Source organism: Strix uralensis, chromosome 18 (assembly GCF_047716275.1).
Source record: "Strix uralensis isolate ZFMK-TIS-50842 chromosome 18, bStrUra1, whole genome shotgun sequence".
NCBI lineage: Eukaryota > Metazoa > Chordata > Aves > Strigiformes > Strigidae > Strix > Strix uralensis.
In genome coordinates, this window is record NC_133989.1 from 9,820,644 (window position 1) to 9,841,114 (window position 20,471).

At 37.2% G+C, this 20,471-nt stretch overlaps 1 protein-coding gene across 4 annotated transcripts in view; it reads right to left on the reverse strand.

Annotated features, from left to right (window-relative positions):
* Nucleotides 1–3,954: 3,954 nt before the first annotated feature.
* STAU1 (staufen double-stranded RNA binding protein 1) overlaps nucleotides 3,955–20,471 on the reverse strand; it is a 32,167-nt gene continuing 15,650 nt past the window's right edge. For 2 of the 4 annotated variants that reach the window (XM_074888007.1, XM_074888008.1), the window contains 10 exons: nucleotides 19,700–19,865; nucleotides 14,208–14,306; nucleotides 12,636–12,866; nucleotides 11,935–12,078; nucleotides 10,947–11,093; nucleotides 10,110–10,182; nucleotides 8,011–8,330; nucleotides 7,155–7,277; nucleotides 5,538–5,623; nucleotides 3,955–4,951 (listed from right to left, as the gene is read on the reverse strand). In XM_074888007.1, the coding sequence (XP_074744108.1) occupies nucleotides 4,864–4,951; nucleotides 5,538–5,623; nucleotides 7,155–7,277; nucleotides 8,011–8,330; nucleotides 10,110–10,182; nucleotides 10,947–11,093; nucleotides 11,935–12,078; nucleotides 12,636–12,866; nucleotides 14,208–14,306; nucleotides 19,700–19,865 (1,477 nt within the window). In that variant the 3' untranslated portion in view covers nucleotides 3,955–4,863. The remainder of the gene's footprint in view (nucleotides 4,952–5,537; nucleotides 5,624–7,154; nucleotides 7,278–8,010; nucleotides 8,331–10,109; nucleotides 10,183–10,946; nucleotides 11,094–11,934; nucleotides 12,079–12,635; nucleotides 12,867–14,207; nucleotides 14,307–19,699; nucleotides 19,866–20,471) is intronic. The other 2 variants (XM_074888009.1, XM_074888010.1) reach the window with 2 other exon arrangements.

Genomic DNA, 20,471 nt, shown 5'->3' on the forward strand with positions numbered 1-20,471 from the left:
TTTGCCATCTGTATGTTTTTATTCAGTTCTAATCCAGAGATTAAATGAATACCTTAGATATTTTAATTTGCTCTAACAACTTCATTTTTTTCCTCAGCCTCCTTCCATTGGATGTTCAGGTTCTTGCTCAGAAGTTCCTGGGTATTAAATAAGTGTACGTATCCACTCGGCAGGTAAAGGGAAGCAATACAGCATGTCACAGCCACAGAGATGAAGTTCAGTATTTTCAGATTTGTAACCACCTCTGGAGCAGCATTCTTCGTCTGAGCTTAAACAGAGGAGTCACTTAAATATAGAAGCCCTCAAGGACAATATTACATTGATTCACAGTTATTCTGTTGTTTTTTATCTGCAGATTTCCAAAATAAAAGTAGCAAACGTTTATCTGGTTGCTTCACAAAAGAAGATTAGTGAATTGGTATACACACATCCTATCCCTTCCTGCAGTTCGGCACTTTTGGAAGCTCCACCATTTGTCTTTCTACATTAGGACAAAATAGAACTTTTTAACTTTCATCAGTGGGTTAGAACAGAATTTTGGTTTGATCCTTAGGTAACATAATAATTGCAGTGGAACTCTGAGTACAACTACATTTAACTCTGAGGTATGATACTAAAATTTGGCCAGAGAACTGAGAACAAGGATAACTACCCTGCTGACTCCACACTCCCCAGCTGAGTCCTTTCAGACAGGCTTTATCCTAAGGAAATATCAGCTGCCTATATATCCCAAAACAAAATAACAAAAAGTTAGGGGAATGTATTTTAATATTATGGATCAAACAGGTATTGCAGTGAATCCAGGCTGCTTCTCATTCTGTAGGCACATTTTCACTACCCTACAGGTCAGCATTCCCAAAAAGAGATTTTGCACAAATCCTTCTTTAAGCTCTCCATCCTGCAACCAAGAGTGATGAATCACAAAAAGTCACGTTTCTTCCTTTGGGGAGTCAGGACTTCCTACTATCAAATATCTGCTTTAAAAAAATTCCATGACCAATTTTCATTTTTTTCCCCTTTAACTTCTACGTGATGCAGGTTTTTGTCTCAAGGACAGCAAACTGACCTGTTCAAGAAAGCAGGTAATACTCCAAAACCCCTGGGTGACCATGGACTACCTTCCTTCTTGTACACCCACTGCAGAGTGCAACCTGTTACTTAGAACAGGAGACTTGCGCAGCAGTCTTTAAGCTTGGTAACACAGCACTGGAAAATGCTTCACTTGTCAGGTCTCATATGCAGCACATCTACAAAGCCACTCTTCGGGTTCTTATCCTATGAGTTACAAGACATTTGCACCTCTTCAAGGAACAGTGGCACGGGATCATTCTTTTGACAAGAGCCACTATTAAGTGCAGCTGGATACTTGTACGAATAAGGAAAGGCTTGAAGGAAAGCAATGCTAGAGCTGCTAAAATTTAGAGGTTGCCTTAAGGCTTTGCAATTTGAGAAAACGGTAATGAGTGCTTGCTTTCCAATACCAGAAAGGAACAACATGAAGACTGGAATCTGTCAAAGTCTAGACATGTGTGGGAGTCCAGGCAGACAGGACATTTTCTTTGGTGAAGGAAAATGTATTACCTACACTGTCTGGTCTCTGCTGATCTTATTTACAAGCTTACCTACTGGAAAATCAACATTAGTATTTCCAGACTCTGGTTTCCAAACTCCTCAGCTACTTCCTTTGAGCCTGTATGCTCCGCATTTAGAAGTTGGATGGGCAGGCATTAAAAAAGTCCAAATGAACAAGACTGAAACGCACTGAAATTCAGTGACTTGTTCTGCCACGTCACATCTCCTGTCCCCCAGTGACCTGCCTCCTCAGGAATCGCCCTGACTTACAAGTTACTAAACCTGGAGCGGAAGCCCCTTAGGATCAGACCTCCTTCCTCTGCACTTCGAAGCAGCAGCCTAGGGGCAGTCCTACTTGCAGAACACTGGCTGTATGATTTAAGAGACTGGGATAATAACGTGGTGAATTCTGAAAAGAAACAAATCACACTCTCAGTTGTTAGCACAATAGTTATGAGCCTGATAGATCAGACTAAATACTTTGTTTTCCTTACTCCCATCTGAAAGTGATTAAAGGGAAGTTCTCTGTAGCTGAACTAAACGGAGTATTTTGGGTGCAAAATTTCACAATTTACTAAATGTACAGCAGATTCAGAACACAAAATACAGGAAAAAATGCATTAATTTACAAAAATGTTTGTGGTAATTTAAGCAGAGTCAAATAAGATAATGGGGAGAAAAATGCTTGTGAAATCTGCTTGTGGGAGAACAACCCTAACCAATTAAGATATGAATATGAGAAAGTAATTTTGGAACAGACCCTATACTTAAATTTTCTACAATGGGATCATTACTGAAATGTGTGGCATGAAGCCCCAGCTAATGTACACTGATATTCCTATTTGGAAGCTGCAGCTCATTCACTTGCAGTCAAAAGGTTTTTTTAAGATCAAAAACAAAAGTAAAAACTTCAAAGAAAGAATCCAAAAAGGTGAGGTGTCTTGCAGACAGCACTTTGCTAGTATTCAGAAATGTATGCTCTAATAGCCTGCTAGACTACTGCAGCCAGAGAATTTCACCTCAGTTTTCTCATATTTGTATTTTTTCTAGAACATTTTACTATCTGTTGAACAAAAGTGTCATATAAGCCTTCAGGTGATTACATATAATATGTAATTATTCTTCCTAACCTTTGCTGCATCAAGCACAGATGAGACAAGAGAAAAAGCAAGTGACTGTAGTGCTCTGGAACTCACTTCGGCTTACCTAGAATTCACAGAGTGACCTGAAGTCTCCCATCATGAGGCTGGGATTACATGATTTTTGATGAAAGAACCTTCTCTTGCATAGCACCTCTAAGATGATAGATGCACTTAAGAGTATCAAAACAGAGGTATCTATGGCAAAGTACCTTAATTCGGGTTCACATGAAACAGCATTACTGACAAACTAATGCTGCAAAATAGTCAGAATAGGCTCTAGTCCCATCCAAAGAGAAAACTCCTAAGTAGCAGCAGATAAATGTAGGGAGACCATTTACACTGCTATCAACGTGGTGTCTGTTTTACAATATAAATGGTTTGGTAAGTAGTTTCTAAGTTGTAAGAATTTGCAAAACAAAGCCTCAGCCTAGCAAGTTTCTTTTAATTTTTAAATGTACAGCATTTTAGTTCTACAAATGTAAAAAAAAAGAAAAAAAACCAAAAAAACTTTACAATGTTTTTTTTCCGCTTATAATGATCAAACCCAACTTGATTCAATAAAATTTGATATGCAGTTAATGTGGCCCAACTGCCTTTGATAATGCAAATAAAATGGCCGAGACATTTAGCTTTGAGACACAGCCTATGCAGTAACTGCTTTCCATGACAAGAGTTACTACACGCACTGCAAACAGGTGTTCAGGAAGTGCTGCTACAGATTACCAGGTAAGTACACACTGAACGTAGTTCACATCCAAATGATACACTGTCATGTGTCGATCTACGGTGCCAGTTTTTGTTGCTAGAGGGAAAGTTTTGTTTTGTTTTCAAAGTACCAGCCCCCCAAAATTACTAAGTGCAAGGCAAGGTTGTGACTCAAATTACAAGCAAACAAGGAAACTTAAAAGTAGAGACTTAAACTTTGAAATCATACCAACCTGTTGCGCCAGGTTTCTTGTCATAATCATAACTTTAGTTTAAGCTCCCATTAATACAGTTGCACTAACACACTGTGGCACAAATAACAAAATGTACCCACATTACTTTTGAATTTCCTTGACCTTGCCAGGTTTTCACATCCTCCACATTACTAAATAGTAGTTATTTATATGTAATTGATAACCATTGTACAGTTACTCCATAGCTTTACAATACTGCCCGTACTATATCACAAGCATTACAAATCCTATAAAAAAAGCAGCCCCTGTAGTGGCATACAAGAATAAATTAACCAAAAAAATTTAGTATTACCATTTATTGGTGACAAACACTACGTTTTACTTACATTCCATGGGGAGAAAAAATTCCAGCGTAAACAATGAACTGAAGCAGTACTTAACTTGCAAGGCTATCGTGCTTTACCTGGACCATATGCAAAAAACTTTATTGCGCACAGTTCAGTGCGCAATAACACAACATCAAAAGCAACACAGTTTATATATAAACATAGGTAATTTTTTTCAGCCCTACATGGAGATGTAATTAAACAGTATAAAGCACTCAAGGAAAATCAATCTGCGGTTTTATATGCACTACATTGAGATCATATCCTGTAATGTAGTGAGCTGTGTGCCATCGATACACACAATCCTTAAAACATAGATCAGAGATCATTTAAAGTCATGTTGCATTCGAGTTCCCCTACCCCCCACTCAAGAAAACTAGAAATTAACCAAAAACGATCAAACAAAGTTTAAAATTCCTAAAGCGTTTTAATTCATTCAACCGTTGGATAATTACGCTAGGTTTGCGAAAATACTGAACTTTTTAAAATGGTGGGCACACAATTTGTTTCCAGTGAAACTTTGTTATTTCAATAAAAACAAAATAACCACATACATGGATATGATCTTCCCAAGTTAGTTCACAGATAACATGTCAGTCTCAGAAGACAAAGTTTCTAAACTGTGCTATTGTTCTAGATACAATTAAGAAACTTTTAAATGAAAAATTTATAGTGTCATTTCAATCAAAACAACATAATGAAACTAAAAATTTATCACTGTTTGAAGAGAAAGCAACGGTTATGATTTAGACACTACAGTAGGTTGTAAAGACTGTAGCACTCTAAAACAGTTAGGTTACATTAATAGGAAGCATTTGATTTTCTCTGGTGCTTTCAGGTTTGGGTCCAGTCAAAAGCCTTTTTTTAGGCAGTGCTGTCCAGTGTTTGTCCCAAAGTGTTTGAGTTAGCCGGTTTGAGAAGAGGGTCACTTTCCATTTCTTGTTTCACACATCTACAAATGACAAAACACCTGTTACTTAGGAGATAAAACACTATTTCCATGAATAAGATGCTTCAAAATCAGACACAAACAATTTGAGGTGCATATAACAACTTGTTTCCATATAACTGGCCTCCATTTTTGATCAATTAGCACTTTGTTAATTCCATCATTTTGACAGCTTATTATCTAAATGAGAGGCTAAACTTTTGCTGTGAAACCTATACATTGTTTACATTTTACATACAGAAGATTTCTAGAAAGAGAGGAGCAGCTATAACAAACACACTGAAAAGTCACACTATTTACAAATCTATGTAAACGAATAGTTTCAGCAGAGGGATCACAGTCAGAACTGCTCTGTATCACAGTCATTACATTTTATCCACTTGCTCCTGCTTAGTAATTTGCATTTGACACATGAAAATTACAAGCTTGATCATAAAACCTACCCTCTCATCCGTCTGAAGAAGATAACAGCCTTGGCATTTTAACTTTTCTGGCAAAGAAAAAAACCCTCACATTTTATTTGTTTATAGAACATCACAGGGTTAGAGGTTTCCGTTAATGCAAGGGAAAGTCAATGGGTCACACTCACACAGACATTGGTCCATTTCCTGTTCTTGGCATCTCTGTGGTTTGTTGGTCCAACTCAGACAGCAACTTCAAAATATTCAATGCAGCCTAAAGAAAAGAGAGAGCATTCAGCAATTCAACCTGAGTACATTTCATTAATTTAGTGAAAGCAGTACTGGCACTCACTTAAAGTAAATGTCCTAATTTTGGATATATATTAAGATGCATAATCATGGTGGAAAAAATGCAATGGTGTAGAATTTCCTCTTGCTACAACAATAGAATGGTGCTGTGGCTCGGGGATTCCCATTGCATTTGTTTTAGCATGGGGGAAAATGAATTCAGCAGTACTATTAATATCAAGGAAAAAGACACTAAATTAGCAATGGCTCAAACTGTTCAGAGCTTAAGACAAAGGACATTAAAATACACCAAACCAAAAAGTCCTTTGCAGAAAAAGAAAACAAGTTACACAAGAATCAAGAATACAACACAGATAGGGCACGTGTGACTGTTTAAAAGAAGAGTCGATGTGACATGGCTAATGCAAAACTAAGTCATCTCCCTTGAGAACTGAAGATTTTTTTCAACTTTATTCAGATCAATTTCAGGTGCACCTTTTCAGAATATCCCCAATTAGTTATGGCACATGTATTAGTGAAAGCTGAATATCTGAACAGAGGAAGCTTCTCACGTTGGCCCAGTCGCAATGTTTAAGCTCTGAACTGGCTGTCCTTTTCCCTTCTACCTACTGCACTGACTTGTGTGCTTACTCTTACAGGAGCTCTTTACAGCAGGATGTAGAGACGGGTATGAAAACATCAAAATTAAGTGACAAGGATCAAAGAAATCTGTATCAAATTATAGCCATTAGAAAATTACTGCAAAATTTTTTAGTATAAAAATCAGTAAAATCAGGTTTTCCTAAGTGTATTTACATATTGCAAACTTTTACTTCAGTCTGTAGTCAGTACTCAGGTCACCACTGGATACCAGAAGAACGAAACTCTCTTCAAATTATAGTAGACTGTGTACATATTGTTAGCAATATGTAATGTCTTTTATAGACAAAGTTCCTTACAGTTTAAAGTCTAGAAGACTCATTCTTTCACATAGAAATATTCCAGCTACTGCTAATAAAAGACCTTATTTATAAAGGGAGCTTAACAGATTTAGAGTGTCTCCTGCTGTGTAATGGTGAATTGCATTTCTTCCATTTTGGATTCCCTTCCAGCAACAAGTCTGGTAACATGAATCCAAGTATTACAGTTCTTAATGAAATATCAGCCCATTCTGTTACGGAAAATAAGCTCATATGCTCTTATGTTTTAAAAGTTCCTGTTCATACATTTTCTTTAATATGTGCTCATGCAAATATTATCAAGATAAAGCAAATGCATTTTTGTAGACCAAAATTGAGAGCATATATTAAGCATTTTAAAGGTTATTTAGATTAGATTCTGATATTATTAATCAATTATTTCAGCAACCTGTGAAATACTAGACAAAAATTAGCCAGGGAATTGTACAGCATTTAATTAATTGCTATCCAGCAGTAACATGAAACCTTGGTCTATCCGCTGCATCCCTTAGTTCACTCAAGGCCAAAGAGAAAGCATTTCAGCAATATTCATCATACCATATCGTGGCAAGATTCTACATCCTTTCCAATTCCATGGCTGATCAGTGGTGGCTGAGAGGAACAGTTTATAAGAGATACAAACTCGTTCTTGTTATTTTTTGGAAAGTCTTTATATTCAACCTGAAGACAAGAGAAGGATTTAGTTATTTTCAGTTAACCAAGTACAGGAAATAAATCACAATTGCTATAGATTATTTGCCCATATATGAAGCTGAACCTTACTTTCAATCATTCTGTCAGCCAGTAGAACCATTTACTTTGAAGTCTGACTTCACTTGCGATGTTTTTTAGTAATGATAAGAGCTCTGCAAGCCTTCTGAATAAAAGTGGCTACTTAATGATTGTTGCTGGGACCTTTATTCTGATCATAGCTATCTGCATTTAAAATTTTCTCTATTATACTTTTTAATCCACTGAGCTTCTTTAACATATTAATATAGGAACTTAATGCAATTCTGATTAAAGGGAACAAACACAAGAAAACGTACAGCTTACAGCAAATCTTAATGTATGAAAGATTATTAAAAAAACTGATTTCAGATAAGCCAAGTTCAAGTTCATATTATGTTCCTACATCATGACAATTTTCAGAAAATGCTACCTTCAATTTTATTCTTCCAAGACGTCAGAGTAGCACAGAATTAAGGCTGAGGATGTAGTACAGAAATGCACGTTTGAAAACTAAATAACAAAAGCTGTAAAATTCAGTACATTTCATAGGTAAAGTAAAATATTTACATGAATTTCAGCTTAACAAGCAGCCTCAGAATACAGCAGTCACCAGAACTAAAAACCTTTAGGTTGGACCAGTTTGGATACCTTTGGAAGAAATCTTGCAAAGCTGAACCTTTACCTGGATTCCTTGAACATTGGATAGATAGTCCAGCTGCTCAGAGGGCCGAGTAAGTGGTCCGTGGGGTACATGGCCTGATGAGTTGTTATTCTTCAGTATGGTCTCAGCAGTAGGAGAAGTACCACCATACAATAGCTCTCTAGCAATCATTGCTGTTACTGTAGCCTTGGCAGGATTTGGGGCTGCCCTATTGAACTCTTTGGTGTGGTGTCCTTGATTGGCTCCTACAGCTTGTGCAACCTCAGGGACCATGGGAAGAATTCCAGCAGGAAGCTGCTGATGGCTGAGATAAGGCATCCTAAACTCATCTTCTTTATTACCTGAGAAGAGAGGGGTACATACTAAACAGATGCTAGCTACTTCTATGAAGCCTTCTGCAGGCACACTAAGACATATATAGGCATCAAAAGCCACTTCTGAAAAAAATAATTGGTTTCAAATTTTTTTGAAACACTAATTTAGAGAGCTTGATTTGCCTTTGATGGGTCAGAGATGCAGCATCAGCAAGACACAGTTTGCTTATTGAATAAATGAATCAATGTAACACCTGCTTCTGCCAAAAGGAGCACCTTTACCTCCGGGAGCAGTTTCTGCAGGTTAGTCAAGCTTACAAACACCTCAGACAGTTGCAACCACATTCCAGATATATCTTTTGGGTTCAAAATTTTGTATTTCATCATTTAGACTGTAGGAGCAAATAATGAAACCACAGAAATGACCAGAGCCACTGTTAAATATTGTAAAGACAGTGACAGATAATCCACAAAGTTTAAACTGTATATTGTGAAAACATAAACAGGTAGGTAAGGTTAAATGTAATGTTAGCACAGTATGAAGAAGCGAGAATGACTACAGCAAATATCCAACCACAGTCACCTGATAGCCGTTTAAAGAAATCAGGAAGTTTATCTAAGATCTTACGGATGCAGTAAAACATTACTAAAGTCCAAGTCAATCCCAACTATTTATAATTTAAACAACAAAATTATACTTCAACACATAAGGCACCTGAAACATACTATCCAGAACAGAAATATGTTGCGACAGACAAACTTTCCATAATGACTCCTCCCAACAGCTTACATTAGAGAAAGCCAACATCTGTATACTTGGTGGCCTGGTTTCGGTCAGTCATCTGTGGATCTGACCACTATAACCATCAACTGTCTGAAATAAATGCAGGCACAGTTCCTTGCTCTCAGTCATTAGAGACCAAGCACAAAGAGGTCGTTCTGTACTACAAGGCCGTTCCTTCCTACTCCAACTCTGCTTTAGGAAGACCAATTTCAGTTAGTACTGACAACCTTTCTCATCTTCATCAGTCTTCAACATACTGCAGTTATTCCCTCACATTTGTAAGGTGATATGGCCAGACTTAACATAGCTAACTCTGCCTCAACAAATTCAGCACCACCCTTCCATTGCTACTCTGACTCTGGCTTAGAGTGATGTTTCTGGGGCAGTCTTCCAACCTGCAATCATTCTTCCATTTCTAGAAGGCTATTCCCAGGTGGCAGAAATCCCAACCCATTTTCCAGGGAATCTGCTCCCATCCTCATTTGGACACTATACCAGAGAAACGTGCTGAGCCAAAGAGGCTGATCTCTCCTCTTCCCTTGACCACAGAAATTGCCCTCACTTCACTCCTGATGTTGGTTGAAGGAGCCTGATCCCTGGATCAGAACCAACCTCAGGCCTGAACATTCATTCTTGTCCTAGAAAGCCCTAGACACAGATTAAAGGCTGTCCCAAGATCCCTCAGATCTAGGTAAGACAAGCCCAGACACTGCAGGTAGCAGCAGCTGCACCTCCACTAACTGCTCGACTGACCCATTAGCACACACACGCTTTTGGCTCACCACCTACTCCTTCCCCCGAGCCAGTGGCCAAGCAAGCTGAATACTGCGTGACTTGGGAGGAATAAGCTCTTTGGATCGGAACAAAACCTTCCCAAGGCGTAGACTTAGTTTGCAGGCCAGCAGTTGCACACCTCTGTGCATCACAGTGTGTTAAATGACACTACTGAGGGGACTGAGAAACTTCTTACATGCACACACATGGGCCAACAGGGCCAAGCTTCTTTCATTAAGGTTACTTACTAGTTGAAGTCTCTTCAGAGCCCGGCTCAAAGAAGGTTACTTTTCTCCCATCACCTGGTTTCTTCACTGGTGTCTTAAAAATAAAAGGAAAAAAGCCAAACACACAATATCCCAAGTTTAAAAATTTTCAAGATGTAGGTGATCTGACTAATCAAAATTTTACTGAAAAATTGATTATTCAAAATACCAAGAAGAGACAAGTTCAGTGATTCTTATTCACTGAATGACTAAAACTATCTACAGACCAGTGAAGTGGTATTAAGACCACAGATGTTGAGAACTAGATACCATAATAAAGCCAGTTAAACTAACATTAGTTATTGGTATTGCTGAGGATAACATACTGGACACAAATGAGCATAAACACAAAAAGAGAACTAAAACCAGACTTGCTATTTTAACTGCCTGGTAACATCTGCTGAATCAAAAAGAGAATGCAAGGCTCTTTCCCCACTCAGGGACCAACCACAGAAAGAGAGCTGTAACAAACTTTTGACTGCAATTGGTGATAAGGCTGTGTAAATCTATTGCTACCACAAAGTCCTATAACCTACATGCCTGCAAGTCTCTAAGACCAATACATCAATTATCACAGGTTCTGAGCCATTCTATGAAGAATTTAGCTTTCTGATGAGATTTAGACTTACTTGTAAAATTGAACCCTTCATGTATCCAAAATGCACTATTTTTAGAGAACAGTCACCTCAGTACAACTGCTTCCTAGCCAGGGCAGAAAGCATGAATTTACTGCACTGCTACTGCCTTGCAAAGCTGCTATTGTTTCAACTCAGCTTTTGCTGTAGTATTAAACAGCGCTTGATTCTTAAAGACTCTTACCTTCTCTTCTGTCTTTAATGCTGGCTTTGGAGGTTGAGGTTGAGGGACTTTGAAACCTAAAAGTTCCAACATATTTTCAGCTGCATTGCGTTTAGCAACTTTTTTGTTTGTGCCCATTCCTTCAGCTGTGTGTACACCAACTTTCACCTGGACAAAAGAGGAATGAAAACCAAATGGATTCTCCAACAGTAGTATGAGAATTCACTTATTAGTGATCTGTGTCCTGAGCATGCCATGAGTCTCAAAATAGTTCAAGTGATTATTACTCTAAGCAAGTTGTCATTTATTATCAAATATCATTGGCCTCCAAGCACAAAAAAAACCAAACAGAAGTTAAACAAACAACTGTATTTCATCATCTCACCTTGGCAACAGCCTAAATGCTCAAAACTGGTATCACAGCAGATATAAATTTTCCAAGCTGAAGTTACAGGTTTAGAAGGTTTACAAATGTGATGGAAAGAAAGCAACTAACTTTCCTGTCTTAGCCAGGATAGGAGAGAGGTCTGGAGAATGCACTTAATTATTAGAGGCTAGTAGTTACTCAGTATTAAAAATACTACTATTCTACTGGGATTTGCAGTGCAGAAAGTGGTGCACTCTAAAGCAACACATGAAAACTCAGGGGAAGGAGGAAATGAAGGATACCCAGGTTCATGTTCATAAATCCTACATTACAAAGTATAAGCAGCTCAGTATCTCTTAACAGAGTATTAATATTCCTGTTAATGAAAACATTAGGCAGTTACAACATAGACTTCTGGTGCCCTATGCAATTTTTTTAAAAAACATGATTCAGATCACTTTTCTTGAACTTTTATCTTCCTTGAATGTAGCCCAATAGATGTATTAATAAATTTCATGTGAATTTGGCTGTAATCCTGTTGATTTTGTATATCATCATAACAATCTGATTACCATAACAACAACAACAACAAAAAGAGACATCACAGCCATTCCATTAGATTTCTCAAATTAACATACAAACCTGCATAACAAACTCCCTGCGCCTTGGAAGACCACGTTCTGTGATGAGCATGTACTCTGGTTCCTTCTCTTTCTTGGCCTGCTGTATCTGGGCAAGTCTGCTAATGGGATTCATTCCTTGACCATATTCTGGACTTGTTTGCAGCTATGTAGAACAATGTTTAGGAAATAAGCCAAAATTTGTGAATATTTGGTTTAATAGACAAAAATGCAGTGTGCCACTGAATTCATTCATCTCTAGAGTCTAAAAACACTGAATTAAAAGTTACCTAACACTACCACAACCAGAGAAACACTCAATTTATTTGGCTCTGCTGCCACAGTTGACCACATATAACCTACCACTGGTAATAGTTTTACAAATTCTAATCCTGCTATATTAGGAGTGACAGGCTTGTAGCAGAATTTGCACAAGAAAGTCATGCAAAATTCAGAGCTGTAAAGTCTCAGACTTGAAAGTCAGAGCTTGATTTTTATGTGCCACTCATTCTTTTATATGGTTTCTCTTTCATCCTGAATTTACTGATAACTGTTGTAAAAGTGGTGTCAGAACCCCATGTGGGAGGAAAATATCCTTTCATTTGTAGTACCAGACTGCTGATAAACGTTGAGCAGTTGAAGAATGTTTAAAATTAACTCAGAAACACCCCTCATCTGATGATTATTTACAACATTCAGATTTCCAATCTGTTTGTCTCTTACCTTCACTATTGATTTCGTTTTCTTTTTGATTCGTGGCTTCATTTTCTCAACTGTAGGAAGGGGTGGCAATTTTTTCAGTTCTTCTAGGACTGCTATTGCAGCATTTTTCTTTGAGATCTTCTTGCTCTTTCCTTCACCTTCACCCATGAATTCTCCAACTGACACCTTGGTTACAAAGCTCTTCATATGGGGAGGACCACTTTCCTTGGTCACCTGTTTCAGAGGGAAAAACTGAGTGAAAGCGTGATAAACACTTATTAAAAATGGTAGGGCACATTGTTTATAGTGTACATATAAACTTCTCTCAAGAACTACGGATAAAGAGATTTAAGAGTCTCATACAATCCAGAAAGTAGAGATGTAAATCATACTTGCTCTAACAATATAATCCCACCCAAATAAACATATACTTTAAAAAGGTCAGATGCAGCAAGCAGTAAACAGTATTTACATGAGTCATTAACCCATCTTATTTTACTGATTTACTCTTTCAATATTAAAATATGACTGTTCTATTTTGTCAGTGTGTACTTCCACACAGTTAACATCACTTCATTAAATACATCATGTTACAGTAACAGAACATTACAGAGAAAGCAATTCTTGAGGATCCAGTATTTTAGTTAAGAAATCGAGAATTCTGGAGACATCTAAGAGATAGCTGCCTACTACAGATTTAGTCTTGTAACTATATTAATAATATATCATACTTTAAAAATAAAATATCCATAAAGTCAAAAAGTAAGAATGAATTAAGAACTTCCACCCACAACTGGCTTTGTGTGACAGTATATTTTTATCAGTGATGCTCAGGCTAATCTACAATAATTGAAAGCTTCACGTAAAATTTCACAGAACAGTTTTAGAAGCAATTTAGTTACACACAATTGCATTTTCTTACTATAATAATTCAGATAGTCAACTTAAATGGTACTCTGCCAGCTCAGGAAAGCAGCATGATAAATTAATATTTTAGTGAAACAGAGATGCTCCTATGGAAGCTATTGATTGAAGATAACTAAAATGATCAAGGAGGGGCAAAGAGGCAGCAAGCAGCCAGGCCAAAGGGAAAGGAAAGTAAGATGCACATGAGGTCACCTCATGGCAAGAAAAGAAACCTATTTGTGAGATTCTGCAACTTGCGGGTAGTCCACATCAGTGCTTAATCAAGCAAATACTTCCATAAATGTCTTTCAGAGTGAGCTATACTCTTTTGCCTCAACTCTGCACTTCAATGTTCTAACCATTAATGTGTTGTGTTTCATTTCTTCACTGTAATACTGATTTTTCAAAAAGCCTGGGAAAAAGATTGCACAGACAACCACAGCGTAGCTGTTCACTCATGTTATGATTTTAGTGCATGAATTTGTGAACAGGTGGATTTTTCTTTTTTCTTCACTTTACCATATAAACTCCAAGACAATCAGGGTGACTGTCAAAGGTAAAAGTGTATTCACAACTAACAAGACATGTTAAAAGTCAGTTGTTTGGGTTATCTAGAAGAGACTCAACTTAATGTGTACCCTTAATATTCTAATAAAAACATATCTAGAGCTTGTAAAATAAACATACCTCAAAATTCACAGGCAAGTTCCTTTTAAGTGCAATCTCAAAAACTTGGCTTATTTCAGATTTATTGAGATTTTCATCATCTGGTTCTTTTCCGTTAACCTAAAAGAAGCATACTCTATTTAAAATAAAGATCCTATTAAATTGAATTTTATCCATCCAACCAGTTTACTGAACTCTCAGAATTTTAAGTAGTCTAACCTTTACTGCCATTTTACGTGAATGTGTAGAAATGCAGCACACATACTACAGAATTGAAACTTAAGAAGCTCATTTAAGGTGTATGTGTAAAAGCTAACAAACCTTCATATTTTCATGTGCTCGTTACAGGAAAGAACAAATGGAATAAGGGCCAATAGGTTTAAAAATCTATTTATAGAAAAACAAACTGAAGTGTAAAATTTCCAAATGGAAGTACCTTTATGAAATACAATTTTCATATACTGATTGGACATTTGTATCAAAAGCACTAAGACAGTATGAGATAAGAGAAAGGGCAGAAAAAAAAAAGATTCTGAGAATGGGACCAATGTGAATAAAGGATGGTTAATCAGACCCTGGCATAATCCTATCTTTTAACATGCTCGCTTGTAAATGCTTTGTCTCGATTTTTTTCTCATCTGAAGAACATACTATCAGGAACTTGCCTTAAATCAAATGGTGTACATCTCTGAGAACTTACACCTGCTAGGAGGACAGCAGTGCCAGGTGAAGCTTACCTACAGGCACTTCTACGTATCTCCAGGTAAAATTTTGATTGTGCTTCCAAAAATGTCTTCACTGATGTTGGGATCAACATGAACTAAGAGGCATGGTAACAGCAACAGAGAAATTTTAAGACTAAGTGTCCAGCAGTGATATTGGAAAGATTATGATAAAGATGAACAGCAACAATTTCACCAATTATATCATGCCACAATACTAGTTATGCAACCAGGTAACAAAAATGATTTAAAGGTTTTATTGGAGCAGCAGAAATATGCTAGAGAGCTCTCATTGATTCAAAGTAGTTTTGATGGTAGCAAGCATCCCCAATGTCTCTTTTAATCTAACTTGTTCATAACCTTGTATTGCAGGTTTGCACTGCAAACATTTCAAAAGAGGACATATAGCGCAAATCCTTTTACAATGGTAACATCTGATACTTCTGATCCCACTACTACAGCCAGTCTCCAACCTCTACACGGAGGTGTACACAGAACAATCTTCAGGTCTGCGAAAACTGAGACCACAGGATGGCACCACTCCCATAGGAGCGAGGCAGATGCACTGGGCATTAGACTGCATGAGAAACGTGGAGGCAGCGCCTACACTAGAGGAACCATACTATACCTCAGCAGAAGGCACAACGCAGGTAAAAATTGGCAAAACCAAGATTGAATACAGGAGTCAAAAGTCTTGATCATCATATTCTAAAACCTATTTCAAATGCAATTGGTAAGTTCAAAAGGAATAGCATCATATACCCAGAAAAATATTTGAACTACTAAGGTCTTATTTTATTACGGTCTAGGTGTTACAGCAAGTTTACCTACCACCAGCACCTCTAGGAATGATCTATCACTACCCTTACTGTCAAAACATTAGCACAATCACTTTAATTACAAATTTTTTTCCCTTCCTTGTAATTTTAGATATATTCTAGTTTTTCAAATTCCAACACTTTTCCTTGCGAAGGTGACCAGGACTTCTCTTTATTGAATTAGATTTTTCCCATTTCATATCCTTTCAAGAGAATACAAATAAATAGTATGGAATTATTTGCTATATTATGGTGTATATTCTTAACATATACCAAGTCTGTTCTGACAGTGTGAAACACAGGTACTTTTCTTCAGTACCTTTATCTAAAAAGAGTAAATTAATAGAAAAATAACAACTAACAGACTATAGCTATTTTACCAATTATTTCACCTCTACTTGAGTTCCAGATCAGTTTATTTTATAAATCAAAAATAATCATTTATCCCTGCACACCTCAAGGCAGATTACCTATAAAGTCTGCTTTTAAAGTAGTTTGCATGTGTGCATAGACCAAACTCTCCAGGGAATCTATGTCTCTAAATCAGAATGACACCACGAATATAAACATTTATTACTCTTCACTCTCATCAAATTCTTCAAATCCACCTCTAACAAGTGAAAAAAAGTCAGAGAAAACAAAAGTGATAGATTAAAAAACTCCCAAGCAAACTGCAAAAGTCATATATTCCTTTAAGAAGGATTCACCTTTTCCTAGGAACTCTTTCAACAGGCACTTCCTCAAAGACTGCTTATAAGCAAACAATGAAAACCAGTGGAGTTGCTGATTAGAACTACATTGATTTCAACATAGCTATCAGTCTATTTTCTTCCATGTTAAGGGTATAAATAGCAGCTGATATTTACCAAATAAGTTGGCAAAAAACATAGAAGCAATTCTGCTTTTAGTATTTTTAGACAAAAGTTAGAATTTCTGTCTAAGAATAGTGCTAGGAAGTATAGCTTTCTAAGCTTTAAATTGATGCTTTATCACCTCTATCTTTGAACATGCAAAGTAACCCCATACTGCAACTCTGTCAGTGTGTCTTAACCCCAGCCAGACTAACTTAGGTTGGAAGGGCCCTTTGGAGGTCTCCTGCTACAGCCTCGCACTCAAAGCAGAGCAGATTTTAAAATTAAATTGCGTTTTTCAGGCAGGGCTTTGTTCAGTTGAGTGCTAATAATACTAAATTTTTTTCCTGCCACTTGCTTCTAGATTTGCAGTCTGAGAAGGTGTGGGAAATGGTCATTCTTACCCTTAAAGTCTAATAATTTTATTCAATTACTTCTTCTTAAGCACTGAGTATTTTCTAATTTAAAAATACAAGAGTAAAATTCTGTAAATATAAAAATGTCTAAATTTTTTTTTTTAAAAAAATACACCACTACCACCCCCCCTGCCCCCCAAAAATACGAATTTATGAGTTGAAGCATATTCTGTTCACATACACACAGAAATGGGATACACAAAAATAACTACATTTAAAAGGAAAACTACTGGCAACATCGAATGACAGGTAGAAGTATCAGGGTTATGTCTGCTTGTGAAATCTTAATTTGCCTCCATTGTATACATACATTGTAGTAACACCTCTTATGATCTTACACTACCATATCCTTCAAGGACTTTGCCTCACTGAATGCAAGAATAAGCAGTGCTCACTTAGTGGTAAAATCTTCCTTATTTTATCTTAATCTTGTCAAGTGCAGAACACTGTTACAAAAACAGCAATTCCTCAGACATTCCTAAAACTACAATATTTGAAAGTTACAAATACTCATTTAGGTAGCAAACTTTAAATTAAGATCTGATTTATCTGAGTACTTATTATAAAACAGTACTCTCCGTTCAAAGGATTGCTCTCCTTAAGCATAGCTGCATTTCTTACTGCTCATTTTCTAGACAAGTCAAACAGAAAAATAAAATGACAAATGCTTGTTTCTTGTGAATGGTTAAGTGACTTGCCCAACATATGTATAAGCAGGGTCAAGACAGCATTCAGCTCCCAGCGAGCTTGCAACTTTTTTATTCATAAAATAATTCTCCCTTCTTGCAATTTCTTGCATCATTCACAGTAGTACTTTCCCTTATTGTATCCTTAAAAGAAGGATAAAGGAAAGACTCTGCAGGTTTACTTCATTTACCTCTCAATTTACACTCCTTACACTGAATGAGACATCCTATAAAAAAGATACACGTCATGTAAAGACAATCACAGTGTTTGTTCTGAACACCTCACATTACTCAACTTTAAATACAACTCTACAAATATTCAGAAAGTCACTTGTACAGAAGCAATTCTAAAAAAATACACAGAGGAGAATTCAGTTACATGTGATCCTATTATTTTCTGCAGAGTTGGACTCCTTGGGTCCAGTACACAGAACTTTGCTACCTGAGGTGGAAAAATGGCTGACGACAGTAGGTTCTCTTTTATAAGGGTGAGTGCAAAGAGAGGATGTCATGCATCACTGACACAGAACAACAGTACTCAGGAATTTGGAGTTCCCCTGCACTGAAGGGGAACATTCCCCTCAGTCTTGACCTCTCCTGCGTGAAGACATCCAGCTTGTCCCTGACCACATTCTGGCTATCAACAGTTCTAGATTTCAGCGCAGAACTCATCTCCACTCCTTCAGCTTCTATTCCCAGCATCACTCTGTTCTCCCCAACAACATTTGTAATCCCTTGACACTTAGTAGCCTCCATCATTCAATAATCTACATTCCTGCAGAACAGCTTTCTGTCACCTGAACCACTACCATGAGAGACTCCTAGGCCTCTTCCCTGAACCATCAGATCCAGTGTTTTTGCCTAATTATTTGGGCAATGCTCTCTCCCACAAACATGAGGTTTTAACTCAATGTCCCTTGGCTTCACAACACATTTCCTCAATCCTCTTGCTCTGTCATTCCTGGTAGTTCCCAGCTATTTTTTTTTTTTCCCCTGTATGAGACCCTTTGTTACCTTCTTGCCCAATTCTTCATTTTCCTTCCTTCTCAGACAGACTCCATATCTAGCAAGTTCTCATGCTCCCCAGATTGGAAGTTATCGGTCTAACCTTTGCTTCCTGTTCCTCACCTCTCTGGCAATGCCCTAGTCTCTCTTGCTTCTAGGTTCGTCTTGCATGGCCTCCTCCTCAACACAATCTAGATGCCAGCGTGGAGTACATCAACAGACCCCTTGCTCTTAGTTCTAACATCATGCCCTTTAACTCAGACATATATAATGAACCCATAAAGGAAAGAATAAATACACTCTTTGTAGTAGTCTTTGGCCAAAGCAGTCAGCCAGCACACACGGAGAGTGTGCACACAGCCAACCAGCCCCAGAAGCTACGGGTAACTTGTGTGCACACAATAAGACCTTCTGCCTAAAGCAACTTAACAAAGAAGCATGAATAAAACCAGTAACAGGGTCTTGGAATGGAAAGCGCTGGACAGCCATAAATATACAGAGGGATAAAAATTTGCCTCTTATATTCATATCAGAATGTGTGTATGAGTTTACTCTTCCACGAACTTCCTGCTTCTCTGGAATTTCAATGGTTCTTTCCAAAATCATGTAGGAATTTTGCCCAGGAAGCAAACCCATGTCTGATTTCTATGTTGCCCATACTAGAATGCAAGTACCCCATTTATGCACTTCTTCAGAAGTTTGTATATGATCTGTACCTGATAAGATATTAGTTCCTATCTATGCTTCCAGTGCTCATATCTGACAGAGGTCTATAGCATTGCTGTGGAAAAATATGACAGCAGAAGAATTAATATAACTTCATTCGGGAAAACTCTAGTTCCATAGAAATTTATGTTTTTAAATCAAAATGTTTCTGTTGACACAAGTAGGCCAACACTACCACAGAGAATTAAATTTCACAACTATCATTTTCTTCTCAATAAGGAAAATATCTACAACGATATCTCAGTTTATCTTAACAATTTATGCTTACAACACTAAGATTAATTCCCACCTCTGGTTTCTCAGGCAAGGGCTCATTCTGCAGAACTTTCAGTGCTTTAGCAGCTGCATCATGCTTAGCAGCTTGTCTTGTTCTTCCTTTCCCATGAAACTGCTGCCCTCCAATTGAAAGCTCAACTTGATAAAGTAAGGGCCCAACAGGAAATGGGTAAAAGTACCTGCAATGAGAGAGATTGAAATAAGCAAATAGTTTGACCTACAAAGTAAACAGAAACATAAGTTATGCTTAGAAGAATCTCTTGGATACCAGTAACCACAAATGAGCAGTAAAGCACTAGTATTAAGAAGCTGAATTTTGCTTTAAATTCTAGAGGATTTCAGGGAGACCTCTGAAACAAGAGTATCAACATTTCCAACTAGAACAGAGAAAGACAACATAACTACGCTTTTATAGACTTGGCAGTCCAGTAAGTTTTGAATTCTCAATTCCTGTGCCCATATAAAATTCTTTAAACTGAAGCTTTAATTTAAATAGTTTTAGAAAAAGCATCAAACTGTTTTCTTCACTTTTGTTTTTACACAGAAAGGAAATGCAAGAAATATTTAGCTATTCATTTCATGAAGGTGGCTATACCCAAATGCCCTCAAAAACACTTCATCATTTGGTTCAGTTCCCTTTTTCCTCCCCTCCAAAGAAAAAAACCCCTTAAATAAGACAAATATTAATGGGGTGTACTTATCAAAACCTTTTGCCTCATAAGCTGGCTATGTTTCAAGCTGAATATCCCTTTAAGGGATGCTGTATTTTTAGCCAGTTTTCAGAA